Here is a 24,373-nt window from a genome sequence, read left to right as displayed (position 1 = left end):
GGCTTGGATCTCAGGGCCCAAAGGCTCTGTCGGGCCTGGGGACAGGGGATCTCAGACACAAGCCCTGACCCCAGCCCCAGCTGACTAGGAGGCAGACTCTGCCCCCAAAGCCAAACCAGGGCAGAGAGGAAGGAAGCAAGCAGGTAAGGAAGCAGGGAGGGGAGAGAGGGGAAGGAAGGACAGACAGAGAGATAGAAGGAAGGAGGATGGTGGAGGGTGGGAAGGGGAGAGAGGAGGGAAGGTAGAGGGAGTGGAGACTTCAGTCCCATTCTTTTTAATGGTGGCCATCCCACCATTAAGGACAATGGGACATGAGCAGATTTGGGTATCTGCGGGGGGGGGGGGTCTGGAATGGATCCCCCGCAGATACTGAGGGCCCACTTTAATTATGACCTGAGTTCTTATAGAAAATACAGAACATTTTGAAGAAACTATTTAAAATTATCAAGATATACCTGTGACTTCTTTTCTATTTGAGGACCAAGGAGAAATAATTCATCTTGCATGTCTGTAATATGTGAGGTTGCTTCCAAAATTTTGGTCAGACCAGAATGATAGCAAGTTCTAAAAAACAATGAGAAAAGTAGTTACAGTATCCATGATAGTTTTGCTTAGGGTCACCATAAATCAAAATTGACTTGAAGGCATATAACAACAACAGACAGTAAACACTGGGCTCAGAAGCATTTACACTCTTTTTCTCTTCATAGTCTTGCAGACAAGTACATCTCTTGGGAACCAGTAAGGTTTAAATCTTGGCATAGATGCAAAAACATCCAAGGGTTTGAAGAAAGGAGACAAATTGCCCAGTGTGACACATAAAAAACATTTATTTTGATTAGTTATTGAATTGGGAGTTACAGACTTTCAGATCATATTCTGAAAAAGGTTGTGTGTGTCAGAATATATTTATCCATCTCAGAGGGAGCCATCAGGCAGACCAGCAACATCAGGGACTGCCTGAAAGAAGAGGCCCCTCCCTCCTCAACTGTCATCTCGGCCTCAGAGGGAGCCATCAGGCAGACCCAGCAACATCAGGGACTGTCTGAAGGATGAGACTTCTCCCTGCTTTAATTGTCACATTGTATTTGTATTGAATTCAATTTTCACTGTACACCGCTATGATCATTGCGGAATAGCGGTCTATAAATAAAACGTATTATTATTATTATTATTATTATAATATCTTCTCTAGCAAAATCTGACAGACGTTATATTAGGTTAATGATTTCAATCAGTAGAGAAGGATGAATATTACACATGAATGGGATAAAACTAACCTTGGAAATACCCCATATTAAGATAAGAATCTATTGTTATAATGTAGCAGTGTCAAGTGGGAACTACCTTTTTTGTTTTTGAAACATGAGCTGCCTTATGTAAGGGTTGACTACTCTGATAAGCAGGAGCTATCCAACCTATCTTTTCATGGTGGGAACGTATGCTCTTGTGAGGCAAGACAGCAGCAGGACCCCTGGTGGCACAGTGGTTAAATGCCTGTACTGCAGCCACTCACTTACAAACCATAAGGTTGTGAGTTCAGCTAGGAGCTCAGGGTTAACTCAGCCTGGCATCCTTCCAAGGTCATTAAAATGAGTACCCAGTGTTTTGTGGGCAATTGGCTTACACATTGTAAACTGCTTAAGTACATTGATAAGCTGTATAGAAATGTACTTGCTATTGCTATTGTTATTGCTACTGTGGCTCTTCCAGGTCAGACAGGCTTTTGCTGAGGAGCCAGGCTAAATATGCCAAACAGCTACTGCACAGCAGACATGGTGTGTGTGGTCCGTGAGACCCTGGTGGAGGATCTCTTACAGGCAATAGCAGTGGCACCAGAGATAATTCTTCTTAATACTGCACATAGGGAGGCAACGGAGTTTATCACACGGGAGGAATTTCTCTTAATTTCGAATGAAAAGAAAGTGGGATCAGAACACATTCACGTGAATTTGCTAGTTCAGCGAATTTACGTGAATTCAAATTGCGTTCGAACTGACTTCCCATTGCCTGAAAATAGCTTGCCATTGCCCGAAATTGTGTGTGATCACTTCTCACGCAATAATGTGAAATCCCATGATTGTGTTCAGAATGACTTCCCATTGCCCAAAATTGTGTGTGGTAGTCTATCACGCAATAACATTAAACCTCATGATTGCGTTCGGATTGCCATTGGATTATACTTCCAATTTCCCTTGTCTGATAAACTCCAATGGTAAACCATTCCTCATGCCTTCCAATCCTATGATGAAACAATCCAAAGCCTATGATGAAAACCCTATGATGAGAAAATCCAGAATGAAGCAAGAGATAGTGACAGACAATGAGACTTCCATGTCGGAAGGCACTCAGTGAGCCACTGGGAAAGAGCAAAAGACAAGTACAAGTAGGGCTGTGGCTAAGGGGACTTAAGCTAAAAAGATGTTCAGCTATTGATGTGCTCAGAGGTGAAAGGAAAGTCTGAAGCTACATAACACACATTATATGAACACAGAATGTGAGAAGCATGAATCTAGGGAAGCTAGACATAGTGAAACAAGATGTGGAACATATAAACACTGCAATACTCAGCATGAGCAAAGTGGATAGGAATTGGATATTTTCAGTCAGATAATTACAGTGCTTTACTCAGAAAATGAAAATCTAAGACAAAATGATGTGGTATTAATAGGGAGGAGAGATGTAGCAAAAGCAGCCAAGGGATATAATGCAAACTTTGACTGAATACTATCAATAAGACATCAGGGAAAATTATGAATGTAACCCTAATCCAGGTTTATTTTCCAATTACAGAGGCAGAAGAAGAAGAAATTGAAAGAGCCTGTGCTGGGGTCCAGAAATAAAATTATCACACACCAAAACAGGACATTCTGGTAATCATATGGAACTGGAATGTAAAAGTAGGAAATACAGCAGAATCAAAGATTGTAGGAAAATTTGGCCTAGGATCAAGAATTGAAAAGGAGAGTGACTGACTGAATTTTGTGAAGCCGACAGTTTGTTCATCGAAAACACATTCTTTAGACACGAAAGAGGTATACATGGACATCACCTAACGGCTATTATGGAAATCAACACACTATATAATTGGTATGGAGAATATCCATTCTCTCTGAAAAAACAAGACCAGGAGCAGATTGTGGCACAGAACATGAACTGTTAATATCAATAATTAGAGTAAGGTTAAAAAAAGAACACTAAAGCAATCATTGTGCTGAAATAAAACCTGAAAAACATCCTTTTAGAATTTAAAGATTAAACCATGCCCTGTGAGAAGTGGCTAAGGAGCAGGGTATGTTTAGCCTGGGGAAAAGAAAGTTGAGACATGACAAAATAGCTATGCTTAAATATCAGAAAGGGTGTCATACTGAGGAAGGAGCAAGCTCGTTTTCGGCTGCTCCAGAAACTACGACACAGGCCAATGGATTCAAACTACAGGAAAAGAGATTCCACCTAAACACTAGGAAGAACATCCTGGTGATTAGAGCTGTTTGGCAGTGGGATACAGTGCCTTGGAGTGTGGTAGAGTCTTCTTCCTTGGAGGGCTTTTAAACATAGTCCGAGACTGTTTTGATTATGTGTTCCTGCATGGCAGGGGATTGGACTGGATACCCTTGTGGTCTCTTCCAACTCTATGATTCTACGATTTGAAAAAATAGATTTACATAATTAAGCCTACTTGTCTGGGAGCCAGAAGATCTCTGGATTGAAGACAGGAACACTGTCAGGGAAGAATGCAAAAAACAAAACAAAACATCAATAACCAAAAAAGTAGGAAAGGCCTCATTGGATGACAGACTTGCTCTTCAAGCAGTTAAGGAAAGACAAGAAGCAAAAGTAAAAGGTGACAGTAGTAAGATTCAGAACTCTGACTGCAACTGTTCAGCAACTTGTGCGCAGGGATAAGGAAAACTAATATAAGAACCAATGCAGAGAAATAGATGACAGCAACAAAAAATGATAGAACTAGAGATGTCATACATAAGATATGAGAATTCAAAGGGAAATTTAAACAAGAGTGGGGATGCTCTATTTACAGCAGGTAAACACACTGCATGATCAAGAGGAAATAAAAAGACAATGGAAACAATACATTGAAGAACTATATAAAAGAGACAAAAGCATGATGGATTCATTCAAGGAAGAACTATTTGAAGATGATATCAAAATTTTAGAAAGTGAAATGGAAGCTGTACTCAAGACATTTTGAGAAATAAATAATCAGGAACAGATAATCTATCAATAGAGCAGTTTCAAGCAATAGAAAAAGAATCCACTCAGATTCTAAGATCTGTCAACAAATATGGAAAACAAAATAATAGTCCACAGATTGGAAATGCTCAATATGGATTCCAGTCCCCAAGAAAGAGGACACAAGGGATGCAGACCACTGCATTAATCTCTCATGCAAGCAATGTGATGCTCAAAATTCTGCAGCAAAGACTTTTCAATATATGGAGTGAGAAATGACAAATGTCCAAACTAGGTTCAGAAGAGGAAGAGGCAATAGGGATCATATTCCAAACATATGTTGGATAACTGAATGCACCAAAAAAATTTCAGAAGAAAATTGCCTGTGCTTTATAGACTATAGAAAAGGTTTTAATTATGTATATCATGAAAAACAATATATTCTTAAAGAAATGGGTGTGCAACAACATTTCAGTATCCTGATGCATAATGTGTACTTAGGACAAGAGGCTACTATCCTGACAGAAGATGGAGAAACAGAATGGTTTCCAATTGGCAAGGGGGTCAAGGAAAGGCAACACATTTTATCACCCTGTCTGTTTAACTTGTAAGCTGAACATATCATATGTGAAGCAGTAATAATAATAATAGGTTTTATTTATTTAGTCTCAGAAGACGGAGGTGTGAATTTGGGGGAAGAATCACCAACAATTTAAGATATGCAGATGACACCACACCACTAGTGGAAAATACCAAAGACTTGGAATGATTACTGAAGAAAATCAAGGAAGAAAGTATAAATGCATGTATACTGTTGAACATTAAGAAGGGGGGGGGGGTGCGGTGCCCACAGATTGTTTACATAACTTTCAAGTAGACAACAATGTCATTGAAATAGTTCAACATTTTCCATACTGTGGCTCAGTTATTAATCAGAATGAAGACTACAGTCAAGAAATCAGAATAAGTATAGAATCTGGAAGGATAGCTTTGAAGGAATGAGATAAGATCTTGAAGTGTAAAGATATACCACTGAATACTCAAGTCAGGATCATCCATGCCATCATATTTCCAATAGCTATGTATGGTTGTGAAACCTGGACAGTGCAGACAGGTGATAGAAAGAAAATTAAGAAAATCATATGAAACATGTTGCTGGTGAAGAGTTCTATGGATACCATGGACTATTAAAAAGCAACAACAAATAAATGGGCCCTAGAGTAAATAAAGACTGAACTGTTCCTGGAAGCCAATATGACTAAACTGAGACTGCCATACTTTGAACAAACAAGAAGACATGACTCACTAGAAAAGAAAACAATGCTTGGCAAGGTAGAAGGCAGTAGGAAAAAAATGAAGACCCCTACTGTAGGGGCATAATCAAGGAAGCAACTGTCTAGTGTTTCCAAGACCTGAGCAGGGCTGTTGATGACAGGGCAACCTGGAGATGTTTCATTTATGGAGTTGCCACAACACGTCAAAGTCACCTTGATTTGGCAGCAGTTAACAACAACAATCCAAGGTGCCTACTAATGGATGGTCTTTTATTGGATGTTGGGGACTGAATAAAAGGAAATCCATGCTGGATCAGAGGATCTGTCTAGTCCAGAATTCAGATCAATGGTCAACCAGTCACTTACAGAAAGGCTGCCAACAGGGCATGAGTGCAACATGGGACCTCCTGCATGTTCTTGTTATCATCTTTACATAGTATTTGTTAACATGTCTGCTTTAAATTAATCCATAAGCACCCAAGTTTTCCACATTACTGCAATTTTTTAAAAAATATATTAAAATTTAAATATGTTATTGAAATATTTATATCTCATACTATTACTGGAAGTTATGGGTGATGTGCAATTACAATGCATTTAAAACTATTTATAAAATAATTTAAATGAACTAAAATGTATGAGTCATAGAAACAACAATCTACATTTATGTACAGTTGCACTTGAAATGTTAATACTTTTGTGAAGCTATGCTATGCTACAATAGTACAAAAGTTACATGCATCATTCTTACCTGTCCCTCACCGTTTTTTCTTTAGTTGATTGCAATATAGTTGAAAAAGTTTTTATGAAATGCAGGTAGCCATTGGGAGTAACATAGTAGTGTCTTTTAGTTTCTTTCAAGTACTTCTCAATTATTACAGATACATTTTTATGAATGTTAACACTTACATCAACAAGCAGATTTCTGAAATTCTGAGAAGAAATGTGATAATGAAAAGAGTGCATTTATACCTTGGATATTTCTGTTTAAGAATATTTGGTTTGTCAAGTTTAAGTAGTCCCATGCGGGAATGGAAACTACCTAGCTGTAACACTTGCTGCACTCACTTGCAACTGTTGTTCTACAACAGGTCTTCACAACATGTAACCCAGGGGCTGTATGCAGACCACCAAACAATTTCTAGCAACCTGAAAGGAGGAGGCACAACTTCCTGTGGGGTGTGTGGTAGCTGGAGGCTAACAGCCCGGTAGTCTCTTGGCCAAGGCTCCTCTGTAGTGCAGCCTTACTCCTGAAGAGAAGGCCAGGCAGTGGGCTTGCCCACAAGCCTTCTCTGCCACAGCCTGGCCTTATTCCTGAGGAGAGGCTGGGCTGTAGAGGAGGAGGAAGGGAGAACACTCTGCCTAAACCTCCGCTGCTGCAGCCTAACCTTATTCATGAGCTCTCCTTCACCATCCTTCAAATGCCAATATTGCTAAAAAAAACTTCCAGATAAATGGAGGATGAGGAAAAAGAAAAAAACTAGGCAAGCATTAAAAAACCTTGAAAAGAGAACTTTGCTGTCAGAGGCCTTGTATTTTTTTTAAAAAAACTCCTCAATTTAAAAAGCCATTTGTAGTAATCTATTTTAATTTCCTACTGTCTGCACTTTAAAGGGAAATATCACAAGTGCCAATGTAATTGAGAAGTGGGATCCTTTTTTGCAGAGCGACTGTCCCCAAGCATCACCCTCTGGAATCTGCCTGAGAGGAAGGAACGGAACCATTGCAATGCAATTTCCCCTATTCCTAACTCTTTCAGGCGTTCCAACAGGATGTTATGATCAATTATGTCAAAAGCCACTGAGAGGTCTAGCAGCACCAACAGGGTCACACTTCCTCTGTCGATGCCTAGATGAAGGTAATCAGCTAAGGCAACCATGGCAGTCTCGACTCCATATCCTGTCCTAATGCCAGTTTGAAATCGATCTAGATGTAATCACACGTATGATTATATGTGCATATATGTCATGTATAGACTATAATTTTCATTTCTGGAAAGCTCTGATTAGAGGCATGCCTAACCCCCAACCACATCGGTGATTCTATCCATGTTGGCATAAAAGCATGGCAGAAGTTTGGTTTTTCTTTTTGAGCTCCTCCAGATGGAAAAATGGGCATGATGCAAGGTATACTAGTCTTACATTGGTCAGAATCAGATGTAAGCTTTTTTGGAGAGGGGAAGTTGCTTTGTACTCTCAAATGGAGAAACAAATATTATTTCCTTAAAGCCAGTAAAAGCTGTTTTAAGCGTGGACTAATTTTTACAATCTATCCCACCCTGAAGTGTGATTTTTTTTTTAACCATCTTTGCCTTATGGAAAAGACTATGGGCTTCAAGATCTAGCACAATGAATTTTATCCATTTTGACTGGCCTAATGAAAGTAATGCCACAATACTAATTTTGGAATTTGTTTCATGGTCAGCACAGCCATTGTGGCATTTGTCGACTGTTAATGTTGATATGATGACATCTCTCCTTAGGGTGAAAAGGGCAAGATTTCAGGAGTGTAGCTCCATCCAGAACAGGAACATCTCTGGCTTTTCTGAATGAAATTTGAATTAATTTGCCCTCACAAAATCTAGTACTGACAATATTTATTTATTTATATGCTACCTTTCTCCCAGGACAGGACCCAAGGTGGCTTCCATAACAACACATATGTTTACAAAACATTTTAAAACCAATTTAAAATCACCACATTAGAACACTACCATTAAAAACATACAAAATTAAAATAGATAAAACATTAAAAGCTTGCTTAAATAAAAATATTTTTGCTAGCCGGTGAAAGGAAAGCGGGGAGGGGGCTACCCTTGCCTCCCGCAGAAGAGAGTTCCAGAGGTTTAACACCAAAAAGACCTTTCTTGGAATTAAATGGAAAGGAGGGATAGAATTAGGTCTCATCAGAATACCTGACCTCAAAAGTCTGTATAATCTCTCCTAGCAGTTTCATGTAGATGTTGAATAGCATAGAGACAGAACTGAGCCTTGAGAGATTCCACAGGATAGTACTGTGGGGGCCAGACAGGAATCACCAAGCACCATCATCTGGATTTGCTCCTCTATGAAGGGCTGGAACCACTGTAGAACTCCAAATTCCAGAGATGAGGCCAAGAAGGATACCATGGCTCATGGTACCGAAAGCTGCTGAGACATCCAGCAGGGCCACACTCTTCCCCTCCAGTTCCCAGTATAGGCCCTCCATCAAGGTAACCGAAGCCATCTCCGTCACTTAACCAAACCTGATGCCAGACTGAAATGGATGTACATTATTAGTTTCATCCAGGAGCCCTTGGAACTGGCAGGCCACTGTAAGCTCCAGAACTTTGCCAAAAAGGAGGGATATTTTGAATTTGCACAATCTGTTACAATAATGCATGCAAAGCTTGAATTTACCATCCAGACATCATTAGGAGAACAATAAAATATTGCAGTTTACAGAAGAAATATAAATAATACCATACCTCATTTCCATATGTATCATCATAACTAAAATAATGTTTTGCAACATGGCAAAGGGCTTCTTCAGGCCAGTCTTCATACCAGTCAATTGTACAGCAGTTAACAATAGCAGGATATGTCCGGCAACGTTGACGAAAGACCATTCCTGCAGGACTTATTGTCAAAACTACATGAAGATTGCTATGTACCCTCTGAAATAAAGATACAACCCTGTATGAAAACGGTACTGATGTGCATAATTTGGGAAATATTGTGCATTTATATTTACAATGTTGTGTCCTGGACTGCAATTCCAGTTGGGGGTAAGCTTCATCAAAATCAGCAGGACTTTCTTCCGAATAAACATGCTTACAATGCGCTGCGAATTATCCAGTTTATGTGTCATAATTTCGCTGTGAGTCATTGAACCAGCTCCATTAAAGAGAGAAAGCAGGTTTATTCATTTCCAGAATGGGGAGATGCTATGCATCACAGATTCACCAACCCCTGCCCCCCACCCCAGCAGGCGGAATGGGTGGGGTATAACCTAGCAGGTGAGTTAGCTGGTGACACATCCAGTGTAATTTCCTATCTGTGCTCTGACTAATAAAGCTGTGCTCTTTTAACCCAAAACCACAACTTGTCCTTACCCATTATTCGCCTCTTCTGTGAAACTGTGCACCTGCACACAATGGTGTTAGGGGCACAATCAATGACAACAAGTGCTCAAAATGAGCTCTAATGAGATGTATTTGCATAAAAAACTGATAATTCAATTTAATAGCAGAAAGTTTTTTAATACCATAAAGCAGTACATGGCTTCAATTTTGAGATGGAACTCTTTCTTTTCATAGTAATGATAGAAATATTTATATCTTAAATCTAGAAACATTTAAACTTAAAATACACATATAATTCCTCTCAATTTATGTCTACAGTAGTACTCTTGCCTCCGATTTATTATTTATGTGCAACACGCCTGCCATAAATATCCAGATGTAAACTGCAACAGTTGCACATAAATCAGGGATGAGAAATGTGTGTTCCTTACAGATATTGTTGGAGTGCAACTCCCATAAACTCTCAGCTCCTCTGAGGCTGAGAATGTGACTTTCCCAAGATCACCCAGGCAAGTTAATGTGACTGCCCAAGATCACCGAGTAGGCTTCCATGGTTGAGCAGGGATTCAGATCCTGCTCTCCCAAAGACATAGCCCGATACTCAAACTACTACACCATGATGGCTCAGGAACAGCTCTAATACATATAATTCAGACATTCAAAAACAGAAAGAACAAATACACAAGAGATATTATACCTGTAAGAAAAACGAATATATATCTTCTATATTGTTGGAATGTTCAACCTTTTCAGCAGCAGAAGTAAGTGCTATAATAATATTATCCAACTCATCTTTTTCAAATAAGTTAGGCACCTGTCCTGATTTTAGAATACAACTCAGATCTTCTAAAAATGTCTCCTAAGGAAAAAATATATGAATTAGTAATCTCCTCATGGCTGGTTAGTTTTTAAAGAGCTAAAATCATACAACCAGTTCAAGACGAAGTTAAACATAGTTATATTACTAAAACCTATGAGCTTAATTTTGATTCTCTTTTTATTGTGTTTTAGCAATTTTTCAATGTTATCTGAGTAAAAATACTGTAATCTCTAGTATTATTAATTAAAAGTCAATGTGTAGATACTCTATTTTTATAGTCCATTATGAATCTGTAAATGAAAACAGACAGAAGTGGTGGCAGGAAATTGGGTTGGAAAGACTCACCTCCATCAGCACATTATTTCTGTAGGCAGAGCAAATGCACACACAAATGCAAAAAAAAACCCTTCTTAATCTAGAAGCACCCACAGAAGTTACAGTCTCAGTAGATCAATATTTAAATACTAACAAACTCTGCTGATACTTTTATCTATGTGATCTCACTACAGATCCAGTTGCTTGTTGTGTGCATTTAACTCAGTTCTGACTTATGGGAGTGAAGCAGATGGATGATAAAGCAGGACCGCGGCAACCACACGGCAGGCTTCCAAAGTGGGCCGCTTCTGCAGTCCCAAGCCAGCTGCAGCTAGGAGCCAAATTATCTCTGCTCCTTTTTGGTTTGGCTTTTAGCACCCTAGTGCAACATCGGCATGACTTCCATCCACTATGGGGGCATACATCTTGTAAATCCCACACCCCGAAAGTGGCCGGAAGCTGCTTTATTTAGCTTGTGTGTTTCGGGCCATGGTGACCCTAAAATGATCCCGGTAACCCCAAATATTTTAATTTACTAGTGTGGGTTCAAATTGGCAGGCAGATTATTAATTTTGTCTACTTGTGTGCATATAGACAATGGGTGTTTTTAAAGTTTGGCAGTTCTGCTAATCATGCCACTTATTTGATCTAGTTCATTACCTCAGTAACTGTTTTATTTATAAGGGAGGAGCACATGCACTTAGAATCATAGAATCATACTTTCAAAATACACTTGGAAACATGTTCCCTAAGTTTGTTGTTGTTGTGTTGGTGGATCTTTCCGACTTATGGCAACCCATGAGGTTTTCTTGATATGTTTCATCAGAGGGAATTTGCCATTACCACCCTCTGAAGCTGATAGCATGTGACTTACCTGAAGTCACTCAGTGGGGTTAAATAGCTGAGCCAGGATTCAAATGCTAGACTAAAGCATCATAACCCAGTGCTCAAACCAATATGTTGAGTACTAAATATATTATATGTGTTTACGTTTGCCTTTTGTCATTTTTGATTTTTTATAAATATTGTTTATACTTATATGACTTATGAGTTAAGCCTATTCTTGGCTCAATGAGATAATTAAAAGTCTTATAGATTTCCCAAAGTCACTGAGAACAGGGCAGCTCCTGCTATGATTTGAAATTGCCAGTCAGGTCAGCATAACAGCTATCATAGTTCCTGAAGGGAGAAGGGTAAATGGCATTTCCCATCCATTTTCATTTAATCCTTGTTATATATAAAGACCCTTACAAGCATAATATGTACTACAAGTCTTTTTCATGAGTTCGGTGGACATAGGATAGGTTTTATGCAGGAATTGTTATTCCTGGAAAGATTCAACTACAATAGATGTTATGGTTTTGTTTCATTTAGGTGCTTGATCTCATTTATTCCTCATTAACTCCTCAGGGGGTTCAGCAACATAGGACTTCAGGTAGTCCAGTTTTGCTGGGGCATTTTTGAGGGGTTCAGCCCATGCAGTCTAGTTTTGGCTGGCCCAAGCTCCCACTGCCCTCCCCCAATTCCAAGGTTCCATGTACAGATACTTATGCCTACCCAAGGAAATTCAGATATCACAGTACTCCTCTTTATTGTTATTTGCCTTTGAGACAGATTCAATCTTTAGTGACCCTGTGAATGACAGACCTTCAAGAGTCTTGGTCATCCATAGCCCTATTCAGACCTTGCAAACTCAGGGCTTCTTTGATTAAACCAATTCACATGTAATTCAGTCTTTTATGACTTCTGGTTGGGCACAGTCATGTGGAAAGTACGATCCCAAAAGGACTTGCTTGAGGATGACAGCAATGTGCGGTAAAAACCTCCATTATTTAAAATCCAGAAAGAGGGAATCTCACCCATAAGAGTTGGGAGACAAAGGTGCTCACAGAGGTTCATGCCAGTTGCCTCTCAGGTTGGGAAAGGGCTTTAAAATCAAGCCCAAACTGACCTCAGGGTAGCTGAGGAAGCTGAGAGCAAGCTGCAGACGTGTTCCAAAGCTGACGGGTGGCTTAAGTCAGCGAGCGACACAAGTACCACCACCAACTTTTAAACTTAAGCGGATAAAACAAGCAGTTGCGTTAATAAAATTCCTAGAAATGACCGGATCAGCTGAGGTTTCTAGAAAGAAAGAACTATAAAGACACACTGAAATCAAGTAGCTATTTATAAATAAGGCTACAATCTATAAGAGAAAGAAGTTGGAAAGTGAAAGTAATTAGAGAAAGTGGGAAGAGAATGTGTATTGGAGAAACAGACAAGGAAGTGTTGTTGAAAGAAGGATAAAAGTGGAGAGTTGCAATTAGATGGACATTAAAAATACATGGTCTTTGTAATTAAAGGCTTTAGAAATAAATTAAATGGAGGAACTATAGAAATCTAATACATGCCAAAAGGAGCAACAATAATAACAATAATAACAATAACAATAACAGTGTGGAATTTTAAGGTGAGAAAGAAGTGTCTCAGTTTATGCTCACAATGCCGTTGCCTTCTTTATATGTGTGTGATCTGACTAAATAGAGTAGAATTAATGAACTGTTTGATCTGACTAATTAGAAGTGAATTAATCAATTGTTTGCACGGAACTGATTTAGCTGATTAATGGATTCAAGAAACTATTAAAAGTTGAAGAAGACTGAAGTGGGAGGGAACAGTTAAAAACGTGCTATGGAAAGAGACAAGATAAAATGCTGGTAAAGAAAGTGAAGGTCAAAGAGAAGAGAGAAAAGAAAACAACTAAATTGAAAGAGACAGAAGAAAAGAGTTAATTCTCCTTCTGTCAGCTTTCACAACTGTACAAAGAAATTGAGAATGCTATGGTATGGGTGAGTCTGCTTCAATGAAATATTCAATGAACTATCTTTACACTTGAAGATATTATCTAGTTCCTGCACAGTTGTGCTTTCATAGCTGCCTTTCCATCCCCCAGACTTCTGATTTCTTGATTAGTCTCCATTTTGCTTAAAGGAATTGAAAAACTTATAACTATTTTGATGTTTTTATCAGTCATTTAAGGATATGTAAACCATCTGTGGTCATTTTTGTTTCCTAAATATTCAATTGTAGCACTGTAGAATATGCTATGCACAAAATTGGAAAATATAAGATATTCCATCAGAAGATGATTGGTTATACAATAAGCGGCATGGGCAAAGTTTTGGTCAGGTTACCAATCCATTCCTGGTCTCCTATGGAAAATTCAGAAACCTCCTCAGGCACACCCCACCAGACAAGGTAGATGTAGAAGGAAGAAGGGAGCTTGCTGGGGGCTCATTGTTGAAGGCACCGAGACTGAACAATATGACAACTATATATGTATGAAATGGATAGATTAACTATTTTGCTATATGAAAAAACATTGAACCAACATAGAAATGATTGGAAAGGTATGTTAAATGTAAAGAAATGGGGTTATCTTGTTGGTTAAAAATATAAAACATTGATATAGGAGTGATCTTTGAGTTTAATTTTATTTACCTATTTATTTTTAATTCCTTAGAAAATTTTTATTCACTTAACTAAGATTAATAATAATAATAATAATAATAATAATATATTTATATTTCCTGCTTCTCCCTACGGATCAAATATAATGAATGTCCCTTACAAGAATTCTTAAATCACAAAGCATCTGAGAAGATAATAAAACTTTTTATTTAATTTTATTTGTGTGTGTGTGTGTGTGTATTTAAAATAGAGGTAAAGGAAGAATACTAGTTTTTGAAGGAAAAGATTGACAGTAATATAGAAAACAAGGACTAACACTGAAGAAAAAGGAACTTTAAACTTTTTTCTTTTCTTTTTTGTCATGTGATCATTGTTTCTGTGGTTGTTGTTAATGTTCTAATTGTTAAGTGTAATTTTAATTATGTTAAATAAAAATTAAATACACACACACAAAATATTTCAAAGTATTTGAAGATGGCAAGGGGTTGGACTTAATGGCCCCCGTGGTCTCTTCCAACTATGTGATTCTATGATTCTAAGGTTGACCTAGTATAAAGAGTAGGTTGAAGAGGAGTACAGATTATGTATTTTAATTAACACAGTCAGGTGTAATGACTGGAAGGAATATCTTTTCCCAGTTATCCCATTACCCTTGAGCTTGTGCTTTAGCTATTAAGGGGGATATATACAAGTCATTGTATTAACTGTTCGTCCACTAGCACTCATGTTATCTATTCCAGCAGTTTATAAGAGTTTTGGTAGAATTGTTGTTAATGTCAACCAAATATTCACCTATGCTAAGGAAATATAGCAACCATCTAGATTTATTAGGTTTAAGAATGGAAAATCCTAACTAATGCATCATTAATAGAATATGTACAGCAGTTTTCCACACTACCAAGACTTGCCTGGATTATTTCAGAATCTCTGATGAGAAAAACTATCCTCTTGCCTTCCAGACCTGCTTGTTTATAGACTTTCTTAAGGTCTTCTCTAAAATTTACAGAGTTGTAATTGCAAGTAATAGATAACCTGTAGAGGCTGCAGTCAGACAAGTAACAGGCTAGGGATGCACAGGTTACTTTTCCATTTCCATCTAGACCAATCTGCAGAAAAACACTGGCTATTATTAAGATTAAAATATTGGTGATTACTAAATAAAATCTGAATAAATTATAGGACCTGAACAATCTTTTAGAATACTCTTGAATAATCTTTTAGAGCAAAGTATAATCTGTAAGGTGCATGGTCACAGAAAAAGAAAAAGAGAGTGGGAATACACAAATGGCTAAAATATAGTGGAGAGAAGCGTGTATTTTCTAATACTGTACAACCCTAGGCACATTTATGCAAAATTGAGACATTAGGCTGAAAGGAATTTGCTCCCATGTTTATCCATGGGATTACAGTCACACAATGAGTTGCAGATTGCAAGTCCAAGCAATATGTTGTTGAGCAATCCAAATAATTAACATATTTTATGACATCTTTCAAACACTTTGGTTTCATGAAAGAAATATTTATTGAAACAGAAGGAATAAAAAACAGAATTCAAAAGAAAAGTTTGTATTAATTGAAGCTGTATAAATTTTGAATATAAATAATTGTCACTGATAGCCTTCATATAATAATATCAAATAAAAAACAAGAATATTTTACTCACAAGTGTCATGTGACCACCCTCTTGTCGAAAAATTCTTGCTGCTCTCGTTATATGCTGTACAGCTTCTTTGAAAAATACTATGGAAGCACTCTAAGAATGAAGAAGAACAAACTCAAATAGTTCCTTAGTAAACTGTCAAATGGAATTATATACTATAATCACTAATCCACAAGAAAACATGGTATTTATGACAGATGAACAAAGAGGAGCCCTCTGTGACTTCTTCAAGGCTTTCATATGCCATTTTCCCTTCACTTTAGCAGAAAACCATGATTCTGAACTGAGGAGACAAAGTGGATTTTAAGGATGTCTAAAAGTTTGTGGTGTCCTCAAGAACAGACAGAAGGAAGCGTGAAGGAAGAGTGAGGTCAAAGACCCATTGTCTTCTCATTAACATCTACAGTACAACCAAGAACTTAATTGCTGTCTGCAAATTCTCTCAGGTAAAGCTTTGTAACATGAGAAATATTAATGACATACAAATTTGCAGAAAAAAACTCTAGGGACATATGAATCAGAAATCAATATTCAGGAACAGTTATCTTAGAGTAGTGTCCATTCCTGGACATCTGTTCATGGATCAGCAGAATCCAATGGAAAAGGGAGGGCAATCTACTATTCCCACTGCAGTCTCATGTATTCCAAAGACAGCTATGGAGAACTAGAAAATCTTCCAAAGCCAGTTTTGGGGTAGTTTTGTGGGCTGTAGGGAAGAATTCATGCTGCAGTGCCAGCACAATATTGGATTTAGGCTATAAGATGGGGCTGTTACATGAGGTTGTTATTCTACTCTTTGTTGCTGTTGTGTGCCTTCAAGTTATTTCCAAATTATGGTGAGTTCCACATTAAGGTGAACCTATCCCAGGGTTTTCTTGGCAAGTTTTGTTCAAAACAGATTTGCTTTTGCTTTCGTTTGAGGCTGACAGTGCTTGACTTGCCCAAGGTCACTCAGAGCGTTTCCATGGCTGACTAGCAAGTCAAACCCTGGTCTCCAGAGTTGTAGTCCAATGTTCAAACCACTACACCATGCTGGCTCTGTCCTCTTTTTCTTACTTATTGTTAATCAAACATTCTTGCTGCAGGTAATCAGGGAAATAATTTGTTTAGGCTAATTTATTAAACAAGCCTTTTAAAATATACATCACCACCATACTACCCAAACATATACAGTATTTGTAAATGAAAGACACATAACAAATAATCAGTAATTGTGAAGTCAAAGGCTTTCATAGCCGGCATCCTGGAATAGAGCAGGTATATATATACTGTGTCATCCTGGGAAAGGAGGAGTGATTCCCATGCTAATCTGTGTACACTCAGGATCACACAGTGTGTACACACACACACACACACTTCCAGGTCAGCATTCTCTGAAGATGCCAACCACAGAAGCTGGCAAAACATCAGGAAGAAACATGGCCACATAGCCTGAAAAATCCACAAAAAATGAATCAGTAATTCCCATTAATACTAGTATTATTAATAGCTTTATCCCACCTTTCTCCAAAGAGCTTAAAGCAGTTTCCATGGCCCTGCTTCCATTTTATTTTTTTATAACCACCCTGTGAAGTTAGTCTGAGAGACAGTGACTGACCAAAGTTATAGGGTGAGTTTCATTACTGAGTGGAATTCTGAACCTATGCCTCCCCGGTTATAGTCCTGCTCTCTACTCACTAGTAGCTGTTCACTTTGAACATATATATTTAAGATGAACTTACGTAATTTTAAATGGGATTTTTTTTTTAATTTCATAAATCACAGTGTAAGACTTTTTATGTTACCTCAGGCTTCATAGCCTGCATTCTCATGTAGCAGTCTTCTAGTGTCAAAAGAAGACGCTTCTGGTTGGTAATGTTTCTGTAAATTCTCTTTTCCACAGGTGCATTTAAATCCAGAAAATCCACAAATATCGGTGAATCTTCCATCAATTTTTCTTTTGTCCAAGAAATCTATAAAAATAATTAATTTAATAATAATTGAGAACAACGTTCTACATTATTTATAGAGATATACTGACTCCTGATTTAATATTTCCTGACGTGATATTTCCATCATTCTGTCACTCATCTGGCCAGAAAGCTTCCTTCTGAGTAAGGAGCAAAAAACCCTAAAAAACGTAATTTTAACATTTACTCTTCCCTCTTTCAATCCCTTCTCATACACTTCCCACTTGGGTTTCTCTCAGCAACCTTCCCATAGCTTCGTCCTCTTCCTTGCCCCATTCTTGGTCCCGGGACCTTCTGCCCTAATCTCCTGAATAGGGTTTATGGGGGATGAGAAGGGATCACAGACTATCTCTTCCCTGGGGTCTTCTGCAGGCTGTCACTGGCTAGGATCCCACAGAGAGGGTAGCCCTCTGGCCTCTGCAGTGCCTGTCCTAGGGCTGGCAAATACTGTACGTTGTCCCAGTCAAACTTGTCTTCTTCTGTTCCCTTCCTCACTGTCTTTCCTTCCCTGACCACTGCCTCTCCTCATTCTATTGTGTTCAGTTCTTACATGCTTTCCTTTTCTCCTTCTGGTTCCTCTTTTCCTTGCCTGTTAAAGTGCCATTTGCTCCCATGACTGTACCATCTTGTCTCCTCCTCTTTCACACCCTCCTGGTCCATTCTGTGTCACTTTGATCCCTTTTCTCTTCCTTCCATAGATTTTCCCTCCTTGCCTTTTAAACTTCCCCACTCTCCATTGTCTGTTCATAACTGTCAAGGCCTTAACAATTCTGTGGAGGCTCCACAAGGGGTATTTGCACACCACCAGTTGAATCCCATTTTGAGTGAAAGATTTTGCTATAAAGTACGTTGCTTTTCTTCTAAAACTGTTGGATGTGTTTCATTATCCAATATATGTTTGTAATATGATCCATAATACTTATTCCTTTTCTGAACATAGCTTGAACAGCTGCCGTTTTTGCTGCATATATGATAAAAGTCTGTGATATAAACTTTTTTGTATTAATTTACTTGATTGGGAGATTAATACAATTCTCTGATGACTACTGAAATCCTTGGTGTGCCCTTTCTTCAGGACTGCAATATATATTGAATGATTCCAATCTACTGGCAATTTCCTCCTATATGTGTTGAGCAATTGTAGTTTGAATCTAAATTAATTCTAGCTCTGTTTGTACGCTATCTTTTCTTGATTTTTTATTTTCTCAATTGCTTTGAAAGAGGCTTCCTTTCTAAAATTGTGGATTTATCAACAAAAGGGTCTTCCTTGAATGAATCCGTCATCCTTTCATCTCTTTTACAGAGTTTTTCAATGCATTGTTTCATTCTTTCTTTCCCCTTTGATCATTTAATGTGTTCCCCTGTTGGTCAAATAGCATCCCTGCTTTTGATTTGAATTTTCCTTTGGTTTCTCAGATCTTGTGCAAGAGGTCTTTTGGTCTATCTTTTTTGTGCTTTTTATTTCTTTACATAATTATTATATTACCAACCAGCACAAGTCACTGATTCAGGATTGTGGTCCTATTTTTGTCACCTTTTACTTTTGTTTCTTACCTGTCTTTAACTGTTTGAAGAGTTTAATCTGTCATCAGATGACAATTTTCTCCTTTTTTGGTTGCAGATAATGTCTTTTTACAGTGTCCCTTGTTTTGCTTCCAAGTTCTTCTGGACTCAGATCTATTAGGCTTAATAGTGTAGATTTATTATTTTCAACTTCTTCAAATTCTACAGCAATGTACTTTGGGTTGTATTTTTGCACAACAATTGCTTTTGTGCACTTCTTTGGCTTTACGCTATTTTTTTTTATATTAGCAGTTCACGGTCTGTGCCACAATCTGCTCCTGGTCTTGTTTTCACAGAGAGAATGGAGCTTTTCACTCTTCTATTTACAAGTATATAGTTTACTGAATGCCTATATTGGCTATTAGGTAACATCCACATACACAGTTGTCTCTTTGGTTGCCTGAGGAATGTGTTTGTAATGAAAAAACTGTTGGCATCACAAAATTCAATCAGTTCCTCTTTGGTTTATTTTTTAAAAAAATCATAGGCCAAAATCTCCCACAATATTTGGATCAGCTCTCTTTCATATTTTTCCATTCCAGCCACCTGTGTTTATCATGTCATGTTTTGGTGTGTGATCTGTTTCCACTTAGACTCCAGTGTAGAATCTTTCAATGTTTTTCTGTTCTGTCTCCATAGCTGGAACATAAAACTGTATAATAGTTATACTGCTGTTGTGTGCCTTTCTGATGTATGGCAACCCTAACCATGGTTTAGAAAAAAACATGGGGTGTTCTTGGCAATATTTTTTCAGAAAAGATTTTGCCTTTGCTGTTCTCTGAGGCTAAGAGAATGTGATTTTCTAATAATTACCCAGTAGTTTTCCATGTCTAAGCAGGGACTTGAATCCTGATCTACAGAATCATAATCAAACATACAAACCACTACACCACAATAGCTCTCTAGATATACTGATGGGTTTCTTCTGAAATCTTAGTGATATCATTCAATCAGATTTTGCATTTTATTCCATTTTTGCTACATCATAGAATCATAGAATCATAGAGTTGGAAGAGACCACTAGGGCCATCCAGTCCAACCCCCTGCCATGCAGGAAATCTAAATCAAAGCATCCCTGACAGATGGCCATCCAGCCTCTGTTTAAAGACCTCCAAGGAAGGAGACTCTATCACCTTCCGAGGAAGTGCATTCCACTGTCGAACAGCCCTTACTGTCAGGAAGTTCCTCCTAATGTTCAGGTGGAATCTCTTTTCCTGTAGCTTGCATCCATTGTTCCGGGTCCTGTTCTCTGGAGCAGCAGAAAACAAGCTTGCTCCCTCCTCAATATGACATCCTTTCAAATATTTAAACAGGGCTATCATATCACCTCTTAACCTTCTTTTCTCCAGGCTAAACATCCCCAGCTCCCTAAGTCGTTCCTCATAGGGCATGGTTTCCAGACCCTTCACCATTTTTGTCGCCCTCCTTTGGACACGCTCCACATCTCCTCACTATTACTGCTACCCTGTTTCCTGTTAAATTTTAATTTCCTGTTTAAAACAATGTCTCATTCCTATCCACTTTAGTTCGCTCAACCCAAGTATTGTAATGTTTATACAATACATTTTTTGATTTACCATGTCTAGATTTTTCTATTTCATACTTCTCAATATTCCAAGTGATCCCAACTCATGAATGCCCTTTCATATAGTTCTTTTCTTAAGCTTCCATTTAAGATGAGTGCTGTGTATATTAACATAAATGGAATCATTTCATGCTGATTTCATTTCTGCCTATGAATATTCCCCTTTATTTTAGGGTACAAATGACAGCCATACAGCATAGTCAAGAATCTTTATGACGTAATGTACTAAATTTAGTGGAATACTCATACAATTCAGTTGAAAGCAATGTTCTCCCTGAAGTTTATAAATAAGATTCTGTTTAAAAAAAAACTCAAAAGATGTGCTAATGCTGCTAAAGTACTCACGTGTTGTATTTATCTGTGGCTGTGCTATGTATTTTTAAATTAATTTTGAAAATTTACAATTATTTTATTGGAAACATAGGTAAGGCCCTCAAACATCTATTCTGGTAGACAGATGAGACGGACAATATATGTTATACATACAATAAAACAATAAATGAATTAATTACAAAATCTTGAACATATTTATTTCAAGAGATCCAATAAGCAAAGAGAGTCTGTCTCTCTCTCTCACACATGTACACACAAACCTAAGTAGACTTACCTTAAAATAATTATTGAGCTCATTGGAAAGAAAGTGGTAGAAAATCTCTTTTTCTGAAGAATCAATCAAGCGATCATGAAAAACACGGGCTGCTTCATGCACAAAAAACAAAGCTGTTGTTTCTTTTGAGACAATGACAGATCGATGGGCTTGGAGCAACCCTTCAAGCACCTGTTAAAAATTTCAAGAGGGATTAATGTTTTGGACTAAGACATGGTTCATATTTCTGTTAAACATTTCCCATTATTTCCCATTATTTTATTCTGTTAAAAGTTTTCCATTGTTTTAAATAAATAGTTTTTATTTATTTAATTTCAGATTGTACTGATGTTTTGCAATAATTGCATCTTTTAAACCATTCTGTAAACCTACTCAGGGAATCCTGATAGCCACAGTAAATGACAGGGTATAAACATCAGTAGCAGAATTTTTGAATTACTGTGATACCATCTTTTTCTCCAGTAGCAGAAGAACACCCTGTGGACAGGTTGCTCTTCCCATTTCATTCAAACAGATAGACAGAAACAATCAATTAAGTTTTGTGTCTTCCTTTATGGGACAGCAACCTCACAAGCCAACCCTGTGTCACAGCTCAAGAGGTTGAAGCATACATACAAAAACTTAACTAACTTTATTTATTATTATTAATTTATTTATGGTATTTATACCCCGCCCTTCAGCCCTAAAGGCTCTCAGAGCAGCTTTAGAACCTGAATAGCTAAAATCTGAGGATGAAGAAGAAAAGGGGGCACTAGGCAGGTGTAAAAAGATTTTGTAAAAAGGATCTTCTTTGTCAGAGGCTTTGTTAACTGAAGCGTGCCCATATATCCCTTTTTTCAATATCCTCACCACATCACATTTTATCAAATTTTAACAAATACAACATTCATCCTTTTTACAGCTTTGCTACTCTGATTTCTGCCATATGTTAAAGATTATAGCTAAGTTTGTATGTGTCTTCAACAGACGAATAAATTGAAAAGTACCGTTGACCCATGGAACTCGTGGAGGATCTGTTCCAGACCCCCTCCCCTGCAAGTTCCAAAATGCATGCATACTCAAGCCCCATAGGCTTGAATGGGGCGTGTGCATGCAGGGTGCATGCCCATTAACGTTAATGGTGGTCACCCCTCCACAGATTTCCAAGTCTGCGGACTTGGAGGGGCGACTGTATTGTTATAATGAGCTTGAACACTTTGTCAGTTCCACTCACTTTGAAAAGATCTCTCAAGTTAAATGTGTAATGGCATTTAGCTGGAGTTGGACGCATTTTATGAAACATTCTATAGTACAAAGCAATAGATGAACATGTTAAGTAGTCCTTGCATTTCTGAACTTCAACCATGAATCTGTTGTTGTAAAAATATGTTCCTAGACGGACCTATAAGAAACAAAATATAATTTTAAACAATTCTCTACAAAATGTTTCACTTCAGTAAGTAAGCACATACTAAACTCAGAAGCTTCAATTAGTACAAAACATGGCCACCAGATTGGTCACCGGTCGTTCCAGGTTTGACCACGTAACACCAATCTTAAAAGATCTTCACTGGCTGCCTATTTGCTTCCGAGCGCAATACAAGGTGTTGGTAATTACCTATAAAGCCCTACTTGGCTTGGGCCCGAGTTACTTGAAGGACCGCATCTCCCCATATAATCCACCCCGCACTCTCAGAACAACCGGGAAGAACTTGCTCGAAGTCCCTACTTCGAGATATGTTACTACTTCTCAGAGGGCCTTTTCAGTAATGGCTCCCAAGCATTGGAATAGTCTTCCTGAGGAGCTCTGTCTCATTACCTCCCTTGAACTGTTTAAAAAGAGACTTAAAACCTTTCTCTTTAACCAAGCATTCCCCCATGTACACTGAAGTTATGTTTGATCCCCTTCTCCCTCTCACTTACATACACCTATGAATTGGATTTTAATTGTATATTGTAATTAATGTAATGTGGTTTTAATTTTATGTTGTTTTAATAATTTTACTATGTGCACTGCTTTGATCACTGTGGAAAAGCGGTATAGAAATAAAATTTATTATTATTATTATTATTATTATTAAATCAATCTATTTTAGATATTTGGAAATTAGTACTCTTAAATACATATGCACCACCACAACATTGGTAGATCGTCTACGATAACAAGCTTATTTACAGATTTCTTGGTAGAGCTAATATACATACTCAAAAGAATGCTCAAACATCCATCAACATTCTGAATTGGACAGGCAGTGCCAATTTCATTAACGGGACTACATATCTCCCTTTGGGAGTCGATTAGAGCTTTAAGATCACCTGGAGAGACCCTTCTCTCTTTCCTACCACCTTCTCAGGCTCATTTGGTAAGAACAAGGGTGAGTGCTTTTTCAGTGGCTGCTCCCAGACTTTGGAACTCCCTCTCTAGAGAGGCCAGGATGGCTCTGTCCTTGTTCTTCTTCCATTGGTAGGTCAAAAACTTTTTCTGTTGTTTTGTTGTGCGGTGCTGTTTTTAAGGATTGTATATAGTCTTTTAATTAATTTTAATATTTTTATTGTTTAATGTTTTAAATTTATAAATTGTTTAATTGTTTTTAAATCTCATATTCATACCTTTATACCACCAGACTGACAAAGCAATCTAATTATCATCTCCTCTTGGCTTCTTTTATTCTCTCCCTAACCTCTGCCCAGCCTATCAGCTGCTTTATCTGATCCAATCAAATGAAGATGCCAACGGTGCCCTGTTTATGTTATCCAATCAAAGCAGAGTTCTTAGATACGACATCACTCCATATACAGGTGCCTACCATCCTGATTGCATCAGTCAGTGCACCTGCAAGGAGGTTTATAAGCAGTCAAGCCAGTTTGATAACTCAGTGCTGATAGAAACACAGGCTCTTCTCTCTATACAGACCAG

At 37.9% G+C, this 24,373-nt stretch overlaps 1 protein-coding gene across 1 annotated transcript in view; it reads right to left on the bottom strand.

Annotated features, from left to right (window-relative positions):
* The window catches only part of LOC149310662 (dynein axonemal heavy chain 14-like), a 352,749-nt gene that overhangs the window by 65,619 nt on the left and 262,757 nt on the right, over positions 1-24,373 (bottom strand). Inside the window, 9 exon segments of the mRNA XM_089529413.1 lie at positions 456-564; positions 6,217-6,398; positions 8,932-9,120; positions 10,226-10,387; positions 15,022-15,219; positions 15,777-15,866; positions 17,558-17,725; positions 21,478-21,648; positions 22,691-22,858. Coding sequence (XP_089385539.1) covers positions 456-564; positions 6,217-6,398; positions 8,932-9,120; positions 10,226-10,387; positions 15,022-15,219; positions 15,777-15,866; positions 17,558-17,725; positions 21,478-21,648; positions 22,691-22,858 — 1,437 coding nt within the window.

The sequence above is a fragment of the Sceloporus occidentalis genome, unplaced genomic scaffold (assembly GCF_023333645.1).
Source record: "Sceloporus occidentalis isolate IW3139 unplaced genomic scaffold, rSceOcc1.0.p SCAF_6, whole genome shotgun sequence".
NCBI lineage: Eukaryota > Metazoa > Chordata > Lepidosauria > Squamata > Phrynosomatidae > Sceloporus > Sceloporus occidentalis.
This window is presented reverse-complemented; position numbering and strand designations above follow the sequence as displayed.